The sequence below is a fragment of the Anarrhichthys ocellatus genome, unplaced genomic scaffold (genome assembly GCF_004355925.1).
Source record: "Anarrhichthys ocellatus isolate YVR2014 unplaced genomic scaffold, GSC_Weel_1.0 scaffold39, whole genome shotgun sequence".
Classification (NCBI taxonomy): Eukaryota; Metazoa; Chordata; class Actinopteri; order Perciformes; family Anarhichadidae; genus Anarrhichthys; species Anarrhichthys ocellatus.
Window position 1 is genome coordinate 1,724,169 of NW_022280069.1, and position 18,562 is coordinate 1,742,730.

The window sequence follows — 18,562 nt, forward strand, 5'->3', positions numbered from 1 at the left end:
CTGGGACCTGAGCTCTGGGAGAGCTTACGCCAGTTAAAAACATCTGGGCCACGAGAGAGCGGATGACCTCTTACTTGAAACACGCACTGGGCTAGAAACATGTTATTTCTCCGTCAATCTGGTGCAGATGCTGTGAAATGAATCTGTGGTGATGAGGCCACAGAACATGGCACGATCCTGCAAAATCATCAGGACAGACTTAAGTGCGTGGATATATCATTAATCACCAGGTATAAAGTCGAAGTTGAATGTTCTCGGTCTGAATACATCCCACTGCGCTATTCTTGGCGGTTAATTTACCCACAATTCACCGCTGAAATTCTACCTCCCCCTGGGCATCTTTTCCATGTATCCTTTTTAAGAAATCCCCCCATTTCGTTCCCTCCCCGCACTGAAACACGATGTGTTCGGGGCCTCGTCTGCAGAGAGCAGCTGCGGTGCCAGGGACATGTTATTCCCCGAGCTCCTACTCCCATCAGCCACCCACTGAGCCACACACTCCACATGGGCCACGCCCGCCAGGGACGGAAATGTCGCCGGAGCAAATGTACTGCGACACACATGTTAACGCACGCGCAAACACGCACAGCAATAGCCAACCCACGCACGCCAAAGCACATCACACATGTCCGATTTTGAAGCCTGCGGTGCACAGTGAACTCAATGTCATCTTTCAAAATCACTTCCTTAAGCGCTAATATGCAATTTTTTTTCCTCAGTTGGTTGAGTTCCAGCAGCACTAAGACTTGTCAATCATCCTGATGAGCTGTCTGCCTAGAAAACAGCTTCTTGCCTGAGGCTGAGGTAACCGTAGAGCCGACGCAGACGATCAGAGAGCAGAAGGTGAACGCAGCCAAGCTGCAATTAAAGAAATAGAGATGTTTGTAGTGTCTCTGAACAGGTCGTGCACTCACATAAACATCCTTGACATTGTCGATAAAGCAATTGTAGGTAAACACGGAGGGTTTAAACACGGAGTCAAGGGCACAGCCAGTATGTTTGGATTAGTTTATAAAGTTGTCGAATGCAGATTTATTTTGCTTTTTTTTCACATTTTAAAATCTACAATTTCCCTTTTTTAACCTGGCAGCAACCTCCGGTTCTGCTGACTGAAGCCAATGTGTGTCATAAAACTAGCATTCTCTCTAATGACCACCAGGGGGCGACTCCTCTGGCTGTATAGAAGTCTATGAGAAAATGACTCTACTTCTCTCTTGATTTATTACCTCAGTAAACATTGTAAACATGAGTTTATGTTCTCAATCTCTAGTTTCAAGTCTTCTTCAATACAGCATGATGTTCATTTAGTACATTATGATCAATTAAGAGTCAAAGAGACCATAAAGCAGGGGATGATATTGAAACAAACTTTAAAAAATGATCTGGTGTTACTGTTTATGGTAGAAAACCCCTCAACTGTGGTTGACAGGTCGCTACCGCTACCAGACTTGTATACAGCGTCTCTACGTCACAAAATTTGGAACAAATTTGATTTAATTTTAAAGCTTGCAGATAAATAAAAACTATGACATTTGAATGGTTAATTGTAATCGCTGGCCTTCTGAGAAAACCTTATCAAGATTCAGGACATGTAAATTAACCCGTTTTTTCCTTTCACTTTGATCTCGTGTCTGTGGCTGTCGCCTTCCATTCTTCTGTCTGTCTTTGATGCGCACTGATGTGTCTTCGTCAGAGGAGACGTCGGCAGCGTGTCAACAGCGAGGCAGAGTAAGCAGGTCATTTACCGGATACCATCTGACAGTCCACAGAAGGCCTGTCCGTCTCAAAGTTCAGCACAGACGCCGCCGCTGACGCTCCCCCACTCACCGCTGCCGGATAATGTGACAGGACAAGACAGTGATGAGCTGAGACGGCGGTCGAGACGGGCCGACTCGTACGACTGATGCCTGATAAAAGGGACAGAAACACACACTGAGCGCTGTCAGTCTTGGTCTCGCGAGGCTTCGTATATGCCAGCCGTCCCTGATATCGGTTCGTGTGTGACAGAAGGAGTTAGTGTCACACAAACAAGCTGGCATTAAAATACACAACAAAGGATCAAATAATCAATGACGTGACATTTTGGTTTAATTCGGCTGCCTGAGCGCTTTCTGAGGAGATTAAAATGTCTTTGAAGGAGCAGTAAGTCACATATTTACTGCATTACTCTATTACGTGATGCGAGTTTGTAAAAGCACGATATTTGCTTTTTACAGCGACATATGACACAACCTGCTTTTCACTAAGGCATCATATCTCTAAATAGTTCATTATTGATGCTATCATGGTTTGTTCTACATCAGTAAAGCAGTGAAACCAGTCTCTGTTTGGTTAGTCATCAAGCAACACACACAATGTTGGTTTTCCATCAACAGTGGCCTATAACTCAAACCCTTTCATTATGCATGTGAGTGTGTATACATAATTTATGTGGTCAAACAAATTACAGATCAGAATATCTTGGAGGAGTAAGCCCTTTAGAAAAGACCGACTTCCTCTTCGTCGTGACAGCACACCTCAGCGTAGTGACTGTTGAAAACATGGAACATTTGAGTGTTTTAGGGATAGTTGTCGGGACTCCGGACACCCAGCTTGAAACCGGGTCAGTGCTGGACAAACCAGGACGTCTGGTCACCGTAATGTAGAGCCACTGACTAAGCTGCCGTATCTTGACAACTCTGGTTGTAAAAAGAAGTCTGATTGTATAGAAGTCTTTGAGAAAATGACTCTACTTCTCACTTGATTTATTACCTCAGTTTATGGTCTCAATCTCTAGTTCCAAGTCTCTTCAAGATGAGCGAAGGCCCAAATGCCAAACTCAAAGTTTGCACAAACCAATGGGTGACGTAACCACGATGTCCACCTGTTGTATACAGTCTGTGGTACGACTTCATGTCAGTGTGAACACGAACTAAAAGTAAACAATGTATTATTTTTTTTTCTGGGTCAAGACCAAACGAACCAAACTGCAGGTGTGCGAGCAGCCTAAAATTAGGGAAAGATGTCAAGGTTAAAAGCAACTGTTGACTGTTGGTAGGAGACGGAGCGTGAACCGCTTCCCCCGGTGTCAAATTCTCACACTTCAACTATCCACGCCAGCTGTTGCTGCCTGCTTGAGCAGCCAGACTAGTTAGTACTAGATTCTACTCCCGTTGCCTTAGTTTGCTGAACACTGCTGAAACTGTATTTCACCGAGATCTTAAAGTCCACATACGTCCAAAATATTTTGTGTTCTCGCTGCAATAAGGCACCGTTCAGAAAGTTTACAGAAAAGACGGCTCTCAATGTGCTTCAAGGGATATAAAATAGCAAATCAGCTGCTTAATCAGAATGTTTCCAATATTCACATTTTAAAAGCTATTTAAATATCGCATTTAAAAAAATAAAACAATAAATAAGGGGCCTAGACAAAAGCCAAACCGGCGGCACATACACATTTTAAATGATAGGGAATTTATTTGCAGCGCTGGCAGTTTTGGAGGCTTTACAATGATGTCTTTCAAAGGTGCAGAGCCGCTGGATAGCACATACTGTACCTGCCCAACAGACACCTGTGTTTTGATCCATTATATACAATGTGGGCTATACATGATGCATGTATATGACTGAGGCGCCTAGTGTTTATACTGGGTGTTCTCTTCACACGCTCCGTAGGTACTGAGGAATCGACTCTGTAATAGCAACATATACATTCATATCTATTAAAATACACATAGAGAGAGAGAACGACTGGTCAATGAGGGCTCCGCTGGTGAGGTCTAAATGCTCTATTCACGGCCGCCAGCCCCGCTTACTATTAACCAAAGTGGGATGAATGACCTGTCGAATGTAATCCTCCCCTCTATGTGTCTCCCAATTACCTCCGCCGCCTGGCCCAGTCCGTTAGTTCATCATCAGATTGTTGCCACACGGGAAGGACGTCAGGAATTAGCAAGTCAAATCCGAGGGGGGGATTTCATTGGCTTATAATGAACGAGATCTTTCAGGTGTTTCGTACAAAAACACAGAACTTTTCGAGACAGGAGGAAGGTGAGAGGGGGGTGATCACCAGAATATTGAGCCAGAGAATTTATCAGGTAGAAAATGCAGCGATGAGTCCAGCGGTGAGGTTTCTGCGTTAAATCAATAAAGTCAGTTTGTGATGTTCTCAGATATATTAGATTATATTTGCACAACTGGAAACGTGGTAAGGAAAAGTAAATATTGCAAGAGGAAAATATATGAATGATTAAATCTGTGCCAAGACCTTGTAATTGTAGGAGTTCAAGTTTTAGTTTTTATCTTATTAATTGATCAGCTGTAAAAGTAAACAATAAGAAGCTTTTTTGTTACCAACTGACAATTATTTTACTACGTTTTCTCAGTTTCAGGGCTCCAGACCGTACAAGTAGGAACAGGTGGCTAAGTGCCACCTATTTGAAAGATGGACGAACGGATGAAATGTATGAACGAAATGAAGAATTAGCTCAGAGCCTGTTATATCTATTCGGAAATTGTATTCTAAAGTGTGCAATTATGTGCAGCTTTAGGTGCAATGACTCTGACAGACACACGTCACACATGGAGGAGAAGGCTGACAGATAGGATTTCATTGTTGAGTGCTTCACTGGATGGGAAAACTCACACCGTCTGTGGTTTGAATGAAATTCATGTAATCTGCTTTCTGTCTTTGAACACTCGGTTTTAACTGAGTTACTACAGATCGATTCAATTTTCCTCAAACTTTGGGGGAAAAGTCTTATTTCCACTTGATAACTTGATGTCCCTCTTGTACATCAAACAGGTCAGTGTGTTGAGCTTTTTGCTCAAATGTAGAGTGTCTGCTTATTATTTAAGTCCAATTAGTTAAGACAGAATGATGAGGAGCAGGAACAATGGAAAATACATCGTATGAACACATCGCATTGTTTTTTTACGGAGCAAGGTTGCTTAGTGATGGCAATTAAGGAATAAAATTGCTAAATGAAGGTGAAGAGACGCATAAATAAAAAGAGATGCTGCATGGGCCAAATGTTTTAATGTAGGGAAGGTTGAACATTGCACTTTATTTGCTTTCAATGTCTTTCTTGTGTAGGAAACAGAACCACTTTGTTGGATTTAGTAAAACATCATGGTTTGGCTTAAAATAAGTATGTTACACACTATTTTAGTTACGGACATAAATTTGAATAAGTGAACATTTAATTTCGTTTCACTTGGGATGCAAATGTTTGTCTCCTGCGTAAAAGTCCTGTGCTTGTTTGACCTTCCCATCCACCAAAACCAATATGGACTTCTCACACTTTCATTAGAAACGTATTATGGGACAAACGTTATCCGGGAGAAATGCTTCCCTCCAAACATAATTGACGATGCAGTTTTGTTGTATTGGAACGTAATTTCAAGAGACCAGGCTGGCTCCAGACACCACTTCTTGTTCGTTCGCTCTTTTTCCATTTCTTCTCCCCATTTTTCTGTAACCCTGACCTTTTTTTGTCTGCACTTCCTTTTTTTCCTTCCTCTGCTCCCTTTGCACTTGTCTCACGCAGATGCAGTGTTTTTCACCGAGTATGAATGTTCCCTCCAGATTTTCCCATTGCTCTTCACCGCTGCGCTGACCCCTCTCACACCACTGGGCCCTATCAGGATGAAATATTGAACTGGGAGAGCCCCCTCAAGGCATTTGGCAGGCACACTGTCTGTCCCCCGTCCAGCTGAGATAAAAGATAACAATGTAACACCGTAGCCCTCCTCCTGCACCAGGTCCTCCCAATAAAGCACCAGCATAGAGTTCCAACTGGCTGCGATGCTTCCACATAGACTGTTTAAACTAATCATCCATTGTAATTTGATCTAACTAAAGGTCTATTTGTGGTAAATCAGTATTGCTCGTCCAAAAAAATAAAGCTTTTACATCTGCCATCCTAAATCATCAAGGATCAAAAAAAGGTTCTCGAACATTAGTGGAAAAAAATGCTTTGGACTGTACAACATCACTGTACAGTGCAAGTTATGCCCTCCAGCTGTTAAAATGCATGCAAAGTGTGCATGCTTAACAAAGATGTAGCTCACACTTAAATAGGTTTAACATTGGTTATGTTACAGCCAGAGACAGACGAATACATGCATAAGTACTCATTTATTTAGTTGTCTTTATTTGCATATTGGTGTTAAATCCAAAAGTAATGCAAAGTAATTTATGTAATTTAAGTTAAAGTCAAGTTACTTTAATAGGATTAATTTTGGATTAGGTTAATGATTGGTTGATTATAGTAATTGTAATGGAGTACATGTTTAAAGTAATTCCCCCGACCCCGGTGACGGCCTATTACAAAGAAACACAGCTGTGTCATCTGTAAATGTGTGGATTGAGGAGCGATGACAGCTAATGGGAAGAAGTAAAAGCAAACTGAAATGCTGCATACGGTCAGTATGCATCCCTGAGATTGTATCTGTACAGAAAAAGGCTAAATTGCCATCTACAGAAACCCAAACATTAACAGAAAAAAACAGTAAAAAGCTGTTACAGTCATTGTTTGATTGACATTTAATCTCTCTGACAGTCAGTGACAAAAACAGCAACAGTGTTAAACATGACGGCAAAACAAAGACCACTGAAAAACCATCTGCATGAAGAAAAAATATAGTTATTACAGACGGGTAATATTTTGTTTTTGATAAAGTACATGTGCTTCAAATAATAATGTATTTGTCTTATAACATATGCCATAATAAGTTCTGGAATAGTGCAATGTCAGGACATTGAAAGTCTTTTTGCAAATGAATCACCATGCATGCAGTGAAACTCAAGAGGGTGGACTTCGATCGTGTTTTTGCTAAATTCCCTCACAGGCTAATTTCTAATCCATCATTCTATCAGAGTGCTTCAGCTACACCCACAGGAGGGAGGAGAGTGTCCCACTCATGACAGGGTTCAATAAAAACTAAGATTAAACGATTTATCTTCTCATAATAGTCCACCATGAATATCAAACAAGGCTGATGCTCTGGTAATGAGAGAGGAGCCCGAGGAGTGTGGCCATCTATTGGATTTCCAAAATCAATGCCCTTGGATAGAAAAATGCATGAGCCACCTGCAAACACTGGATCTTAACAATGCAACGTGCGCGTCGTACTCCCTGCAACTTTCCTCACAGGGCCCTGCGGGACGTCAAGTTTCTAAGCCTGCTTTCATTGATGTTGCTGTTCTTTAACTTCACTTTGGAAAAGCTTGCTGAGCAGGCGTGCTCCACATCAACACTCCCTGCTTCTCATGTATTCAGTTAAACATGTTTACACTTGCATAGCACTTGCACTCTTTGGCTGAATTTGAGGGGGGTTCCTTAATGGTTTTGTGCTCTCCTTAAAGTGCAACACAATGGCAGTTATTGCATTTTATTGCACATGGATTCTCCCAGGCAAAGCAAAGAATTCAAAAACCACTGACTTTCTGCCCAGTTTCTTCACTTCCAAGGAGGCTGCCACCTTCTTATGTGGGCTTTGCGGCAGAAATAATTTACAGTTGACCCTTGTTTGAGTTCTCTGGGCACACGGGGGACACATTTTTGTAAGCTCACGAAGAGAAAAACACTGCTCATGAGAGAAATACATTTGAGAAAGCTTTACAGAGGGGAAGTATCACTGAAGCCAAACAGGGTGTGTCTGAAGACCTCATATGACTGTGTCCGCCGCGGGCTGTCTCATCAACACATTGATTCAATCTGCAGAGTCTGTCATTCCTGTGAATCCCCGGGTCAACCTAGTCTCCGTGCAAAAAGACACCGTTGTATTCTCCCTCCGGGACTGGTGTGTATGGGAAAAATAGTGTTGCAGGTGCAAAACTTCTCGCACTCGCGCTCCAGCTGGTTCTGTTTAGACGGTGAAACATGGTACAGCGTGAGGCCAACGCTAACGCACGCACACACAGTGGAGGAGATTACTGAGGGATGGATGTCAGAGATGGAGCATGCTGGGACACTCCCACACAGCTGTTTTTAAGGGTAATAGTACTCGGATTTCATATGTTTGCAATGTGCAGATTGTTATACTGTAGTTTCATTGATATAAACAATTCCTGAAGGCAGAAACAATTTCCGCTCGAGTTAAACCTCAATGGGAAAAGACAAACCGCTGCTTCTCTGGCAGAGCATCGGATCAGACTCCTGCCTCCAGTGAGACAGAAGAAGAAGATTATAATATGAAGCCACTGCTCTTCCTTTAAACTTGTGAAATTGAAACTTCCAAATTCGTCCCAGCCCTACTATCCCATTGTCATCTATGACAATAGTTGACAAACCTTTTTGGCTTGTGACCCGAGCCATGTTGAACTCACAGATTGTATCAGACGTTTGTTTTCAATTAAAATATTTTCAGAGGCTTGAAGACATAACACCATTTTTAGGAATAATACAGAAAAAAGATTAGAAATACTGGGAAATAATACAAAAATCTGTGCAGCAGAAGTATGTTTTTTTATAATCTTGTGAATCAATTGATCCTTCACTGAGCTCCGGCCCCTGCTGCTACTTAGTCAAGCTGTCAGAGCTACGGTACCATGGAGCCCACACTGTCACTAACTGAATAAATGTGATCTAACTTTTGGAAAAAAAGAAAAAAGCGATGTCTTAGAGAAGCAAACAGAAGGGTCTACAATGTGCGTTTGAAGGACGTATCCAGGATGTCAAACTGATTGAAAACAGGTTGAAAAGATGAAGATAGAAGCCAAAGCCTGTTCAAGGGGCGGGACTTAGCAAAGGGTCAATGGGTGAGCCTCAGATTCTCATAGATGTGAACCATGCAAAACCTTCTACTTTCACTTCTGGAGCTGTTTCAGAAAGTTCTCCCGTGCTTTCTTTATCTGTAACTCTGGTGTTTGGTATGAAATCCATACATAGCAAGTTTGTAACAAAACAGATACATCTGATATAATAGTGGGTGGTTTAGGGGGGTGGACTATAGCCTTAAACTGCAACATACCTTCTTGAATTTCTCAAATTGAGTATCGTTCCCTGTTTTAAGATGACCAGATGGGCATTTAAAGCTGACATATTTTTCTTATCACTTCAAAAGAACCCCAAGCACACAGCACTGCCATCAAATAAGCAAAAACAGATTGCTTCAGTCCCCCATTCCTCTCCCACATCCAAGCCTCTGATGTGCGGAGAGAGTGTGCCCTGAAACACTGGAGGGAAACAAATACACATCCCCGCTGTCCGACTCACACCCCTGTGTTCATCGGTTATCACACTGTGGCTGACATTTCACAGGATTCAAACACCCAGAGGAGCTTTGAGAGTTGTTAGCCCGAGCACAGTGCCAGTAGGTCACTTAAGACAAGGAGGAGACACTGGACTACAGCTACATCGGCTCAGCTTCGCCTGGGAAGCTGGCGCTAAGCACCTCCATAAAAAATCATCTTGAGCTCCCCACTATTATCTCTGCATTCCACCGGAGACGGAGAGAGCGGTGAGCTGGCAGCTATCCAGAGAGAGTGAAATATTATCGTGGGAGAACACATCGAGACAAGCTCCACCAACATAAAGCTTCCATTCAGTTCAGGGGGTTAAAAAGCCCCCGAGCCCGAGCTAAATGATAAGGACCGCTGTGCCGCGCACTCTGCTCCACCGCAGCAGGTGTGACTCGCTGGAGGGAAGGCGGCTGGCACGCTGGTGGTCCCCGCTCGCTCTCCGGCTTTGATCATTCCCCGCCGTTTTTTGCGGGCTTGCACGCTTTCCCCCAGGAATACAATTTATTGAGTCCATTAGATGTTTATGGGACACGTGTAAATCAAATAAGAGTCTGCAAAACAGCCCGACTCACCCTTTGTTCTCTCCATTTTATCTTCATACAGAGGAGGATTTGAGCAATCATTCGTCATTTGGAAGTCAACTATGAAGAAATGAAGAGGATAAAGCTCATGGGGGGGGGGGGGCTGCCGGTTCTGGAAGTAGTTTTACCATCCTGAATCCCTTTTTGAAGATTTTCTTTTTGTGATATCTAACGAAATAGAATAGGAGTCCCCTCGATAATGTACCAATACAAAGGTTTAGATTGGAAGGTACTATATTGTGAGAAATTTGTCTTATTGTAAGATAAATAAACACGTGTAGACGATAAAATGAACGATGGCCCCGTTCTAGTTAGTGTGTCGGCACCATTCCAGTGAGGCAGCATGCACAATACCAGGGCCCTGACCCAACTAAATGGAACCGGGCCATAGTTAATGTTATTAATTACACCCGTGTTTACCCTTCAATGACATGTCAGAATGGCTGCTGGGTAAAGGGCTGGTCGGCTACAGATGAGCCTCTGCTTCTGTTGCTATAGAGAGCTTTACATTTCATGCTGGTGTTTTTTTTTTGCCGTTGAACTCACCAACAGGTTATTTTTGAACCGTAAGCAGTGTGCGAAATACTCCAACCAACCAACTAACCAACCGACCAACCAATGAGCACGACATCAAAACCTGCAGAATATAAATCAGAAATAAACCGGTAATGTTATTTATGGAAGAGCAACTGTCCCATAACACTAAGACTTCGAAAAAGAAAAAAATGGGATTTTTACTTCCAGAACCCTGAACACACAAAAGAATTCCACTCACTTCACTGTGTTACTGTTTGTGATTTGTCAAAGTGCACATTTCCATTACAGCCGCTGATGCTAACGTTGACGTAGCGCGGGTGTGTACACATTGAAATGGACTCTGATGCTGTCGTGGGTGCAGACGGAGGCCCGTGTGTCCCTGCTGCTGCAGGACTACAAAGCAATTTCCCAGCGTGCAGATCTGCGCGCAGAATCGATAAATCACAATCCTGATTACTCTACAGGGGGAAATGGAGTTTGTATTGTTTCTCCAAGACAAATGTAAGCTCCAGGCAAGATAGATCTTATTTCCAGGGCCAAAGAAAGACAAGCCAAACACACATACACCGACTCCACACTGAAAACTCCTTTTCACACTTTTCTCTTTCATTACACACCAAAACTCACCCGTTGCTGTTGAGCTGCCCCCCCCCCTTTACCATCCCTGTTTTCTTCTCCTGTTTGCGCCATTTCTTTCAAGGTGGCAAGTTCAATAACTCTTCCATGATTGAATCAATTGAAAGTTTACAGAGCAATCCCAAAAGTTCTGCAAAGCTCACTTTCTGTTTTTTTCACTCTGAACTGGCTTCTTCCAAATTTCATTGCAGGTGAACAGCAACACACACAGTATGTTTAGGTCAACAGGTGTGTCAAAATGATTTAGCTGGTACAATTTCAAGGATGAAGTTCCGTAATTTCACATCAGTGGAAGGATTTCATTGTGACACGATGTTCATCTTTTTCATTTTAGATGCTCTGAATCCAAATTGTGGCCCCAAAGTGAAACAAAGCAAACACTGAAATACTTTCTAATTAATCTAATATAGATTAGTCACTGATGTGTTCATCGACAGGACAAGCAGAGGTGCTGCTAAGAATTGGAACAAGGCCCCCGACTCTGACGGGTCTAACTAGGTTGGAAATATAAATTCAATTCTCCGCAATTTAATTTGATGTTGCATTTTTTTTTAATACACCACGGTATAGTGAACTGTCCAGAAGTTCACTTGACAGACTGTGAATAGATTAAATAAGAAGATGTGAATATCTGTTTGTTCCAGAGCCGGCAAGGCAACTAATTACAAATACAAAAAGAATTGATGCAAAATAAATCCTAAATTATGAATGTGGTTCAACAGATAGGGAACATTGTGAGGCCATGGACAATATAATGTGAGATATGTATGTGGATATAATTTGGATTTTGGACATTGAGGCAGAGTGGCCTCTCCTCGGTGAAAGACACGAAGGCACCTAAAGGACTCTCAGACTGTGACAAACGAGATTCTCTGGTCGGGAAAACAAGATTGAACTGTTTGACCTCAATTCTAACAGGGCGCCACTCATCACCTGCACAATATCATCCCGCCGGTGAAGCATGGTGGAATCGAAACAGCTGCTCGGTTTCTGTGCACGATTCATAATCAGAGATCCGCATCTTCTAATGAACTGCTTGACTGAAGCCGTATTGCCCGTATGTGGCGGCAGAAAGCAACATTTTAGTTAAAGCAAAGAAAGTTATTTAAGAAAATATATTACTATTTACATTTGTACAGCTTTATACTTTTTACTGCTTCATTTACTCCATATTTTATATTTAAAAAAACATATAATATCTCTATTTTTCTGTCTTTTTATCCTGTGATGTTTTTTTCTTATTTCTTCTCTTCTCTCGTTACTTTCCTTTCCTACTTCCCTCAACCTGTCCTCCATTTTACCCCGATCGCCTTCTTCTCTTATTTCTCTATTCGTCCTCTTTCTGAGAAAGTACTGAGAAAGTACTTCAGATACTTTGGCAACAGGCAGCCAGCGTTTCCAAGCAGGTATTGTTGTCGGCGTCGCTGTCGCAAAGGCAACCGGATGAGTTGTAGCTTTCCTCAGAGCCTTATTGCAACTACCAACAACACAACACCGCAGCCGAGCTACCGTCCAAAGAAACAACCGTAGGAATCCCGATGTGAATTAGAAACCCAGTTCTTAGAGCGATGATAAAGGTGGAGCCAAACACCTGGTAGTATTAATAAGTAGCAGGTTTTCTTACTTACTAATCTAAGTAGCTTAATAACTATTAACTCTTTTTTTCTCTTTTCTACAATTAACGATAAGAGCACTCCAGTTGTTCCACTGTCTGCCATTTCCTCTACCTGGGGATAGCTACTGTCAGCTGTTAGGTTGAGTTATACGCCATTTCGTTGAGTCTCTCTGGCAAGCAGCGATGCAGTGAAAATGTCGAGGGCTTTTACCATGAAAGGTAAAAAACATAAGCTGGAATGTGCTGCTGTTGACAATAAATAAATGAATAGTTTGCCTTTGTATTATTATTTTATTACCGTCGTAAGTGTAGGTGCTATTTAAAACTGGAGCGCTATCCGCTTCCTTTGTGCTGTAAATGGAGCTTCATTTTCCCAGGAGATCGAGACCCGGTGACAGAAATACAAAGTGAAAGTGAAGCTTACAGGGAACTGATCTAAACCCTATTAGTGTCACTGTTCATTGTCTAATCAACCTTTACTTCATAACGATGAATCAAAACAAAATACTTCTCCGTTGCTACTTTAAGTACAATTTGCTGCCAGGTTTTTGAAACTTCTACTCAGCTAACAATATTTAAATCCAGGACTTTCCCTCTGTGGCGCTGATTTGACGTTTCATCACTTCCAGCACTGTTTCTAAGACGTGTTAAGGAACCTTTCCCACCCTGGAAGCCACCGTCTGTGTGACACATGAAGGAACCCGATCAGACCTCCACGCTTGGCAGACAGGCTGCATGTGTTGCACCCTTGAAACCAAAACTTACACTGTTGTCGAAAGAAGAACAGAAGAAGTGTGTGAACTCCTCCTCGTCAAGCTTTGCATATCATTACAGCTCTGCTGGTGATGAAGGAAATCAGGATATGGAGGAAAGTTTGAGGGAATAAAAAGGGAAAGAGGCAGCGAGAGAAGAGAGAACGTGTTTGTGAGACACAGAGCGAAGGGGGATTATTTTGTGTTAATCGAGTATCAGCTTTCAAACACTTGGAGGCTTCCCAGTGTATTACTCACTATCTGCAGACAAGTCAGTTAAATACAGATTAGACAGGACAAGAAACGGGACGCGGTATTAGTAAACTTTCTCATGAAACAATCAGCCTCCCTCTGCGTTATCCGGGCTTTTCTCCATGTCTTCTTTTTTTTGATCCTTCATATGTTTCTTTTTTTCACTCTTATCCAGCTGTGCACCATATTTCAACCTCTGATTCCAGACGATTTTAAATTGCGTTGTCCTTGTAATTCAAAAGACGACACTTTAGACTTTCATCTGTCAGGGTTTTTCTTTTTTTTCCTTCAGTCATCATATATTTTTGATGACCTGACTGATTCGAGCTGCGCGAGGCCACACACTTCCTCATAATTACTTTCTACTTTCTAAAAAAGAAGATCAATAGATCCATACCAGTGTACACATGAGTCCTGCAACAGTAAAGTGCACGTCGGGCGAGTGCTCCATTTAAAAAGGCAGCGCCTTACCGATTGCAAATCCAATAAGGTCCGTGTAGTAGCCAGCTGCCAGCGTTGCTTTATAGTAAGATGTTAACAGCAGGTCTTGATGCTGGAGAAATGGTCGATTAAAGAGCTGGTCTCTGAAACGTGACACCCCTGTTTAAGGAAAACAATGAGCTCTAAGAGAGTTATTTTAAATCTCCACATCAACACAACACATAAACAGTGAAGCTATAATAATATATCAACAAAGCCAACACCAATCACAGCAGAGAACAGAAGTGTCTCATTATTGTGTTCATGGCTGCAACTAATGATTCTTTTTTATTATCGATTAATCTGCTGACTTAATCAATTAATGGTTTGGTCTGCAAAATGTCAGAAAATACTGAAAGAGTCCAAAATCCCAAAGATAATCGGTTTATTCCCGCACGATACAAAGAAATGTAGCAAATCCTCACATTTGAGCAGAACAAGGGAAACATAATCAATTATATAAATAATTGTTTCCGTCAATCGCTTCAGCTCTAATTGTGTTGCGAGAGTTGATATTGTGGGAAAACAAATACATGTTGTCGGTGAACATTTTCCTTATTTGTTGAACATTTTGCGATGTGTCTTGACAGATACTTTGATTAGTAACATTATGTTATTAAATAATTACTTCTATATAAATGTGAATTCTATGAGACAGGATTGAAAACAGACTAATCATAGAACAGAGACGGGTTGAGATCTTCCCCAGAAATACCACCACCGGTTATCATGTGACGCTTAAAGGCCGGTAAGTGGACCTTGAGGTAGAGGGGGAAAGTTAGCCTTCCATCCGACACTAAGTATTAGCAGGGACATCACGCTACTGATTCTTTGTAGTATGCTTCACTCTTTGAAGAGTTAGAAGGTTAGTGTTTCTTTCTAACAAAAGATCTGAGAAAGAACTCTGAGGTTTATTCAATGTAATCACTTTCCTAATAACGTTCAAGGACCTTTCAGTCAAATAACTGTGTGACGTAGCACTTTGTGAAGAAAATAGGAATATCAGTGCAAGAAGAGCTGAATTTAAATATTCATTTAAGTTTTAGTTGTGAAAAATTGCACATCTTTGCATGTTCAGCTGACCTGCTGTTTAAGTGTTTGTTCATTAAAGTGTAACAGTTGAACATTGTCTCTATTTTCCACTAAATTTGATCGTTCTCCCAGAAAAAACGTCTCGAAAATGACAAGTAAATTATTTCAGAAATCACAGACCAGTCGAATAAAGTGTCGCCAAATGATTTGCGCTGCTTTGCACTGCTTTGCAACAGTTCTGCAGTGGAACATTTGCTTTCTCCAGATTGTGCACGACATACTGCAATCTCAGGAGGAGGTGACACCCGTTAAGACTATCGTATTCAAAACTGACATTAGAGCAACATGGAGCACGTTTTTTGCAAACTTTCATTGCTCTCAGAACTTCTCACAGAAGATGCACTAAAAGGCCGTCTTAGCTGTTACTGTGAGAAATAGAGGTTTTCAAAGAGACATTCCGGCACTTACTGCACATTTTAAACACACGTCTGTAATGTTTTGGACAAGTAGAAATGCCAACTGGCTTTCAGCATTTTCTACGGTAAAATATGTCTGATATATATATATATATCTTTATTTCTGTGTAGGAGTAAAATGAAAACAGATGTGAATGTTAACAAGGAGATGAATTGTACTCCAGAGCCAAATTCCTCAAAGAGAAATAATCTGCTTTCAGTTAATGAGTTTTGATGTGAGAGCCTAAAGACGGAGCTGTCAATAAATCTCCACGACAGAGTTGAGAATACAAACTGTCTGGAGACAGTAATCACAGTTTCCACGTATGTGCCTCAGCGTGTTTTTTTTGCTTCGTTAAAAGAAAAGATTTCAAGAGAAACATACTGAAAAGAGACGAGATGAGGGATTTCTTTACATTGAATGAATGTTTGCATAATAAAATCATACATTTCTCCCACTCTCTCAAGTGCAGTGTCAACAGATTCCTTACATTTTTCAGAGCATTTAAAAAGCATCATTTCAATGAGGTAACTTTAAGAGAGAGCATTTTTGATACATACATTTAAAGAAATGGCAGATGCATGAACCAAATGAGGTCAAGTGAGGTTCTAAAAGCTGCTCTGAGTGATAAACAAAGTCTCCAAATGTGAATATTTTAGGGACAGATATTAGAAATAAGGATGTGGAATCCTGAACAACAGAACCAGTCTTATCTCCTACAGTCAAAACCTCAGCGGGGGGTCCAACAGCATCTGAAAGCCTGTGAGCAGATCTCGTGACCCCGCAAAATGAGTTGAGGACGTGACTCACCGCGTTGAATCCTGTGAAGAGGCTCGCCGCTGTGGGCGTATCCAATGGAAAAGGGAGAAAATGCTTCATGCCCAGCGAGGTCTGGACGGCAGGCAGGGTGGGGCGCATCAAGGTGGGCATGAGGCCATTTTGACATGTGTTACCTGTGGGAGGGAGAGCAAAGGCACCGTTTGAACAGCAGACGGCAACGGGGACGGAAGCCTCCGCCAAAATCTTTCAGTTGACATCCAAGTGAACCTTCGGTGTGTTTGTTTTGTCTGCATAATAAAGTGTAACATCTTATCTATGTTAGTCATCTATGTAAATATTTAACACCGCCAACAGCGCAGCCAAAGCAGACATCCTTTAGTTCCAGCATGAGTTGATTTGATTTAAATTAATGCCTGGAGTAAAAATACTTTTCTTAATTTCCCACAGTTGGCTGTGACTCATCTGATAGCATGGAAATCCACAAAATCTCCAATTTCAATGGATTTTAATGAACAAGGTTTTTATTATTTTATCACAAATTCCTCACAAGTTCATTTCCCATCTCACATTTTGGGGATATCCAAACTGTATTGTAACATCCAATGTGAGTTTGTGACTAAATAATCTCAATTCAAGGTCCACTTACACGCTTTTTCTGAGATTTTAAAAGCTCCGAAGAGCTGGTTGAGAGCTCCAGAACTAGTAAGTGGAGATAAATTGAGACTAGTTTTGGTGCTCAACAATTCATTTCTATGCTTTAGATTTATTTTTTATTTTTGTATCATTTGATTAAACACTGTACATGTTCCTGTTTTATTATAATCTAAGTTTATTCTGTATCTCAGATTTTGCAAACTTTCACGCTCTCACACAGATGGAATAGATTGCGGCCGCTGGTCGCATCATGGATTGCGCATCACTTTCCTTCGCTATCTGCCCCCGACTCAGCGTTCGATTCACAAAAGATATTGCTCTTATGACATTACAGTGCAAACATGTCCATAAAGTTTTGCGTCTGATTTAATTATCCATGTGGAAAAGTATAAATGTTTCCTTTGCGCCAAGAAGACAGTCAGCAGAACAATGGCAGAGAGAAAAAGAAAAATGAAATGTCAGACAGAATAAAATTCCCCACTCAGAATAAGAAAATAATGAAAAACCTTGAATCTCACAGCTTTCAGAGATTCTGGTTCTTTGCTGTAATTGTTGAATTACATGCTCATCAAATTCCCTGTAATATCTCCTGTTTGGGGGAACTTGGACTTGTAATGGAGTATTTGTGTATTTCGAGGTTAAGAGAATAGTCTCCATTGGCTCAAAGGCATGTCGGTGATAAATTGGCTGCAGGCTCATGAATTCTCATGAATTTGTTTTCTTCTTCTAATCACAATCAGACCCAAACGGTGTAAAGTGTGGGGGCCAAATGCGCCTTCCCCACTTCTAAACCCCCTAACTCAGGGGCCCTTGCTCGGGGCCAAACTCTGCTTTTATTTTGATGCAAAGCGCCGTGACTGCTTCGGTTTAGATGCTCATCACGATGACAAAATCTGCCTGCAGAAATAATAGTTTCCGCTACAGTAGGTGACACCAGGACCACATTTAGCCATGATGACTCACACACAGACCCACAAGTTGAAAACAATAATTACGCACTGAGAACAAGTTCCACACTCAGAAAACGACTGCGTGATGCTTCGAGGATGTTTATCCCTCCGAAACAGATGCTCTCATTCTGAAGTTGTCCCCTCAAACTGACGCAGGATGACGGCAAGAGAGGCCTGGCCCTCGCATCTCTAAACAAAAGTAAATACTTCACTTTTATTGTCGTGTGAGACTACACCAGCAGGGCGCTACATAAACCACCAATTGGAAACAGCACGGGGCTGATTTCAACACTATAGGATATAGAAAAACAAGAAAAAAAGGGCAGAGAAAGCGTCCCAGCCCTCCAAAACACTGGGAATTAAAGAAGTGATTTCGCAAAGCAGTAATGAGAACCAGAGGGATTTTTTTTTTTATCGCTGCACATTTAACAACAGTGGAACTCGGGGCCAACATGGCTCTAAAGCGCTGGCAGATACAGTATCACACCACCGTCTCGAGACAAATAAAAACAAGGTTTGCCACGTTTCTGTCCCCAGGCAGTGGTGAGGCGTAAATGAAAAGCAAAAGTCATAAAGACCAGAGGAGAAAAGTGAAAAAACACAGACTGCCC

General features: G+C 41.6%; 1 protein-coding gene across 2 annotated transcripts in view; it reads right to left on the minus strand.

Annotated features, from left to right (window-relative positions):
- The window catches only part of znf385d (zinc finger protein 385D), a 63,682-nt gene that overhangs the window by 38,697 nt on the left and 6,423 nt on the right, over positions 1-18,562 (minus strand). For both annotated transcript variants that reach the window (XM_031867329.1, XM_031867326.1), the window contains exon 2: positions 16,378-16,520. In XM_031867329.1, the coding sequence (XP_031723189.1) occupies positions 16,378-16,520 (143 nt within the window). The remainder of the gene's footprint in view (positions 1-16,377; positions 16,521-18,562) is intronic.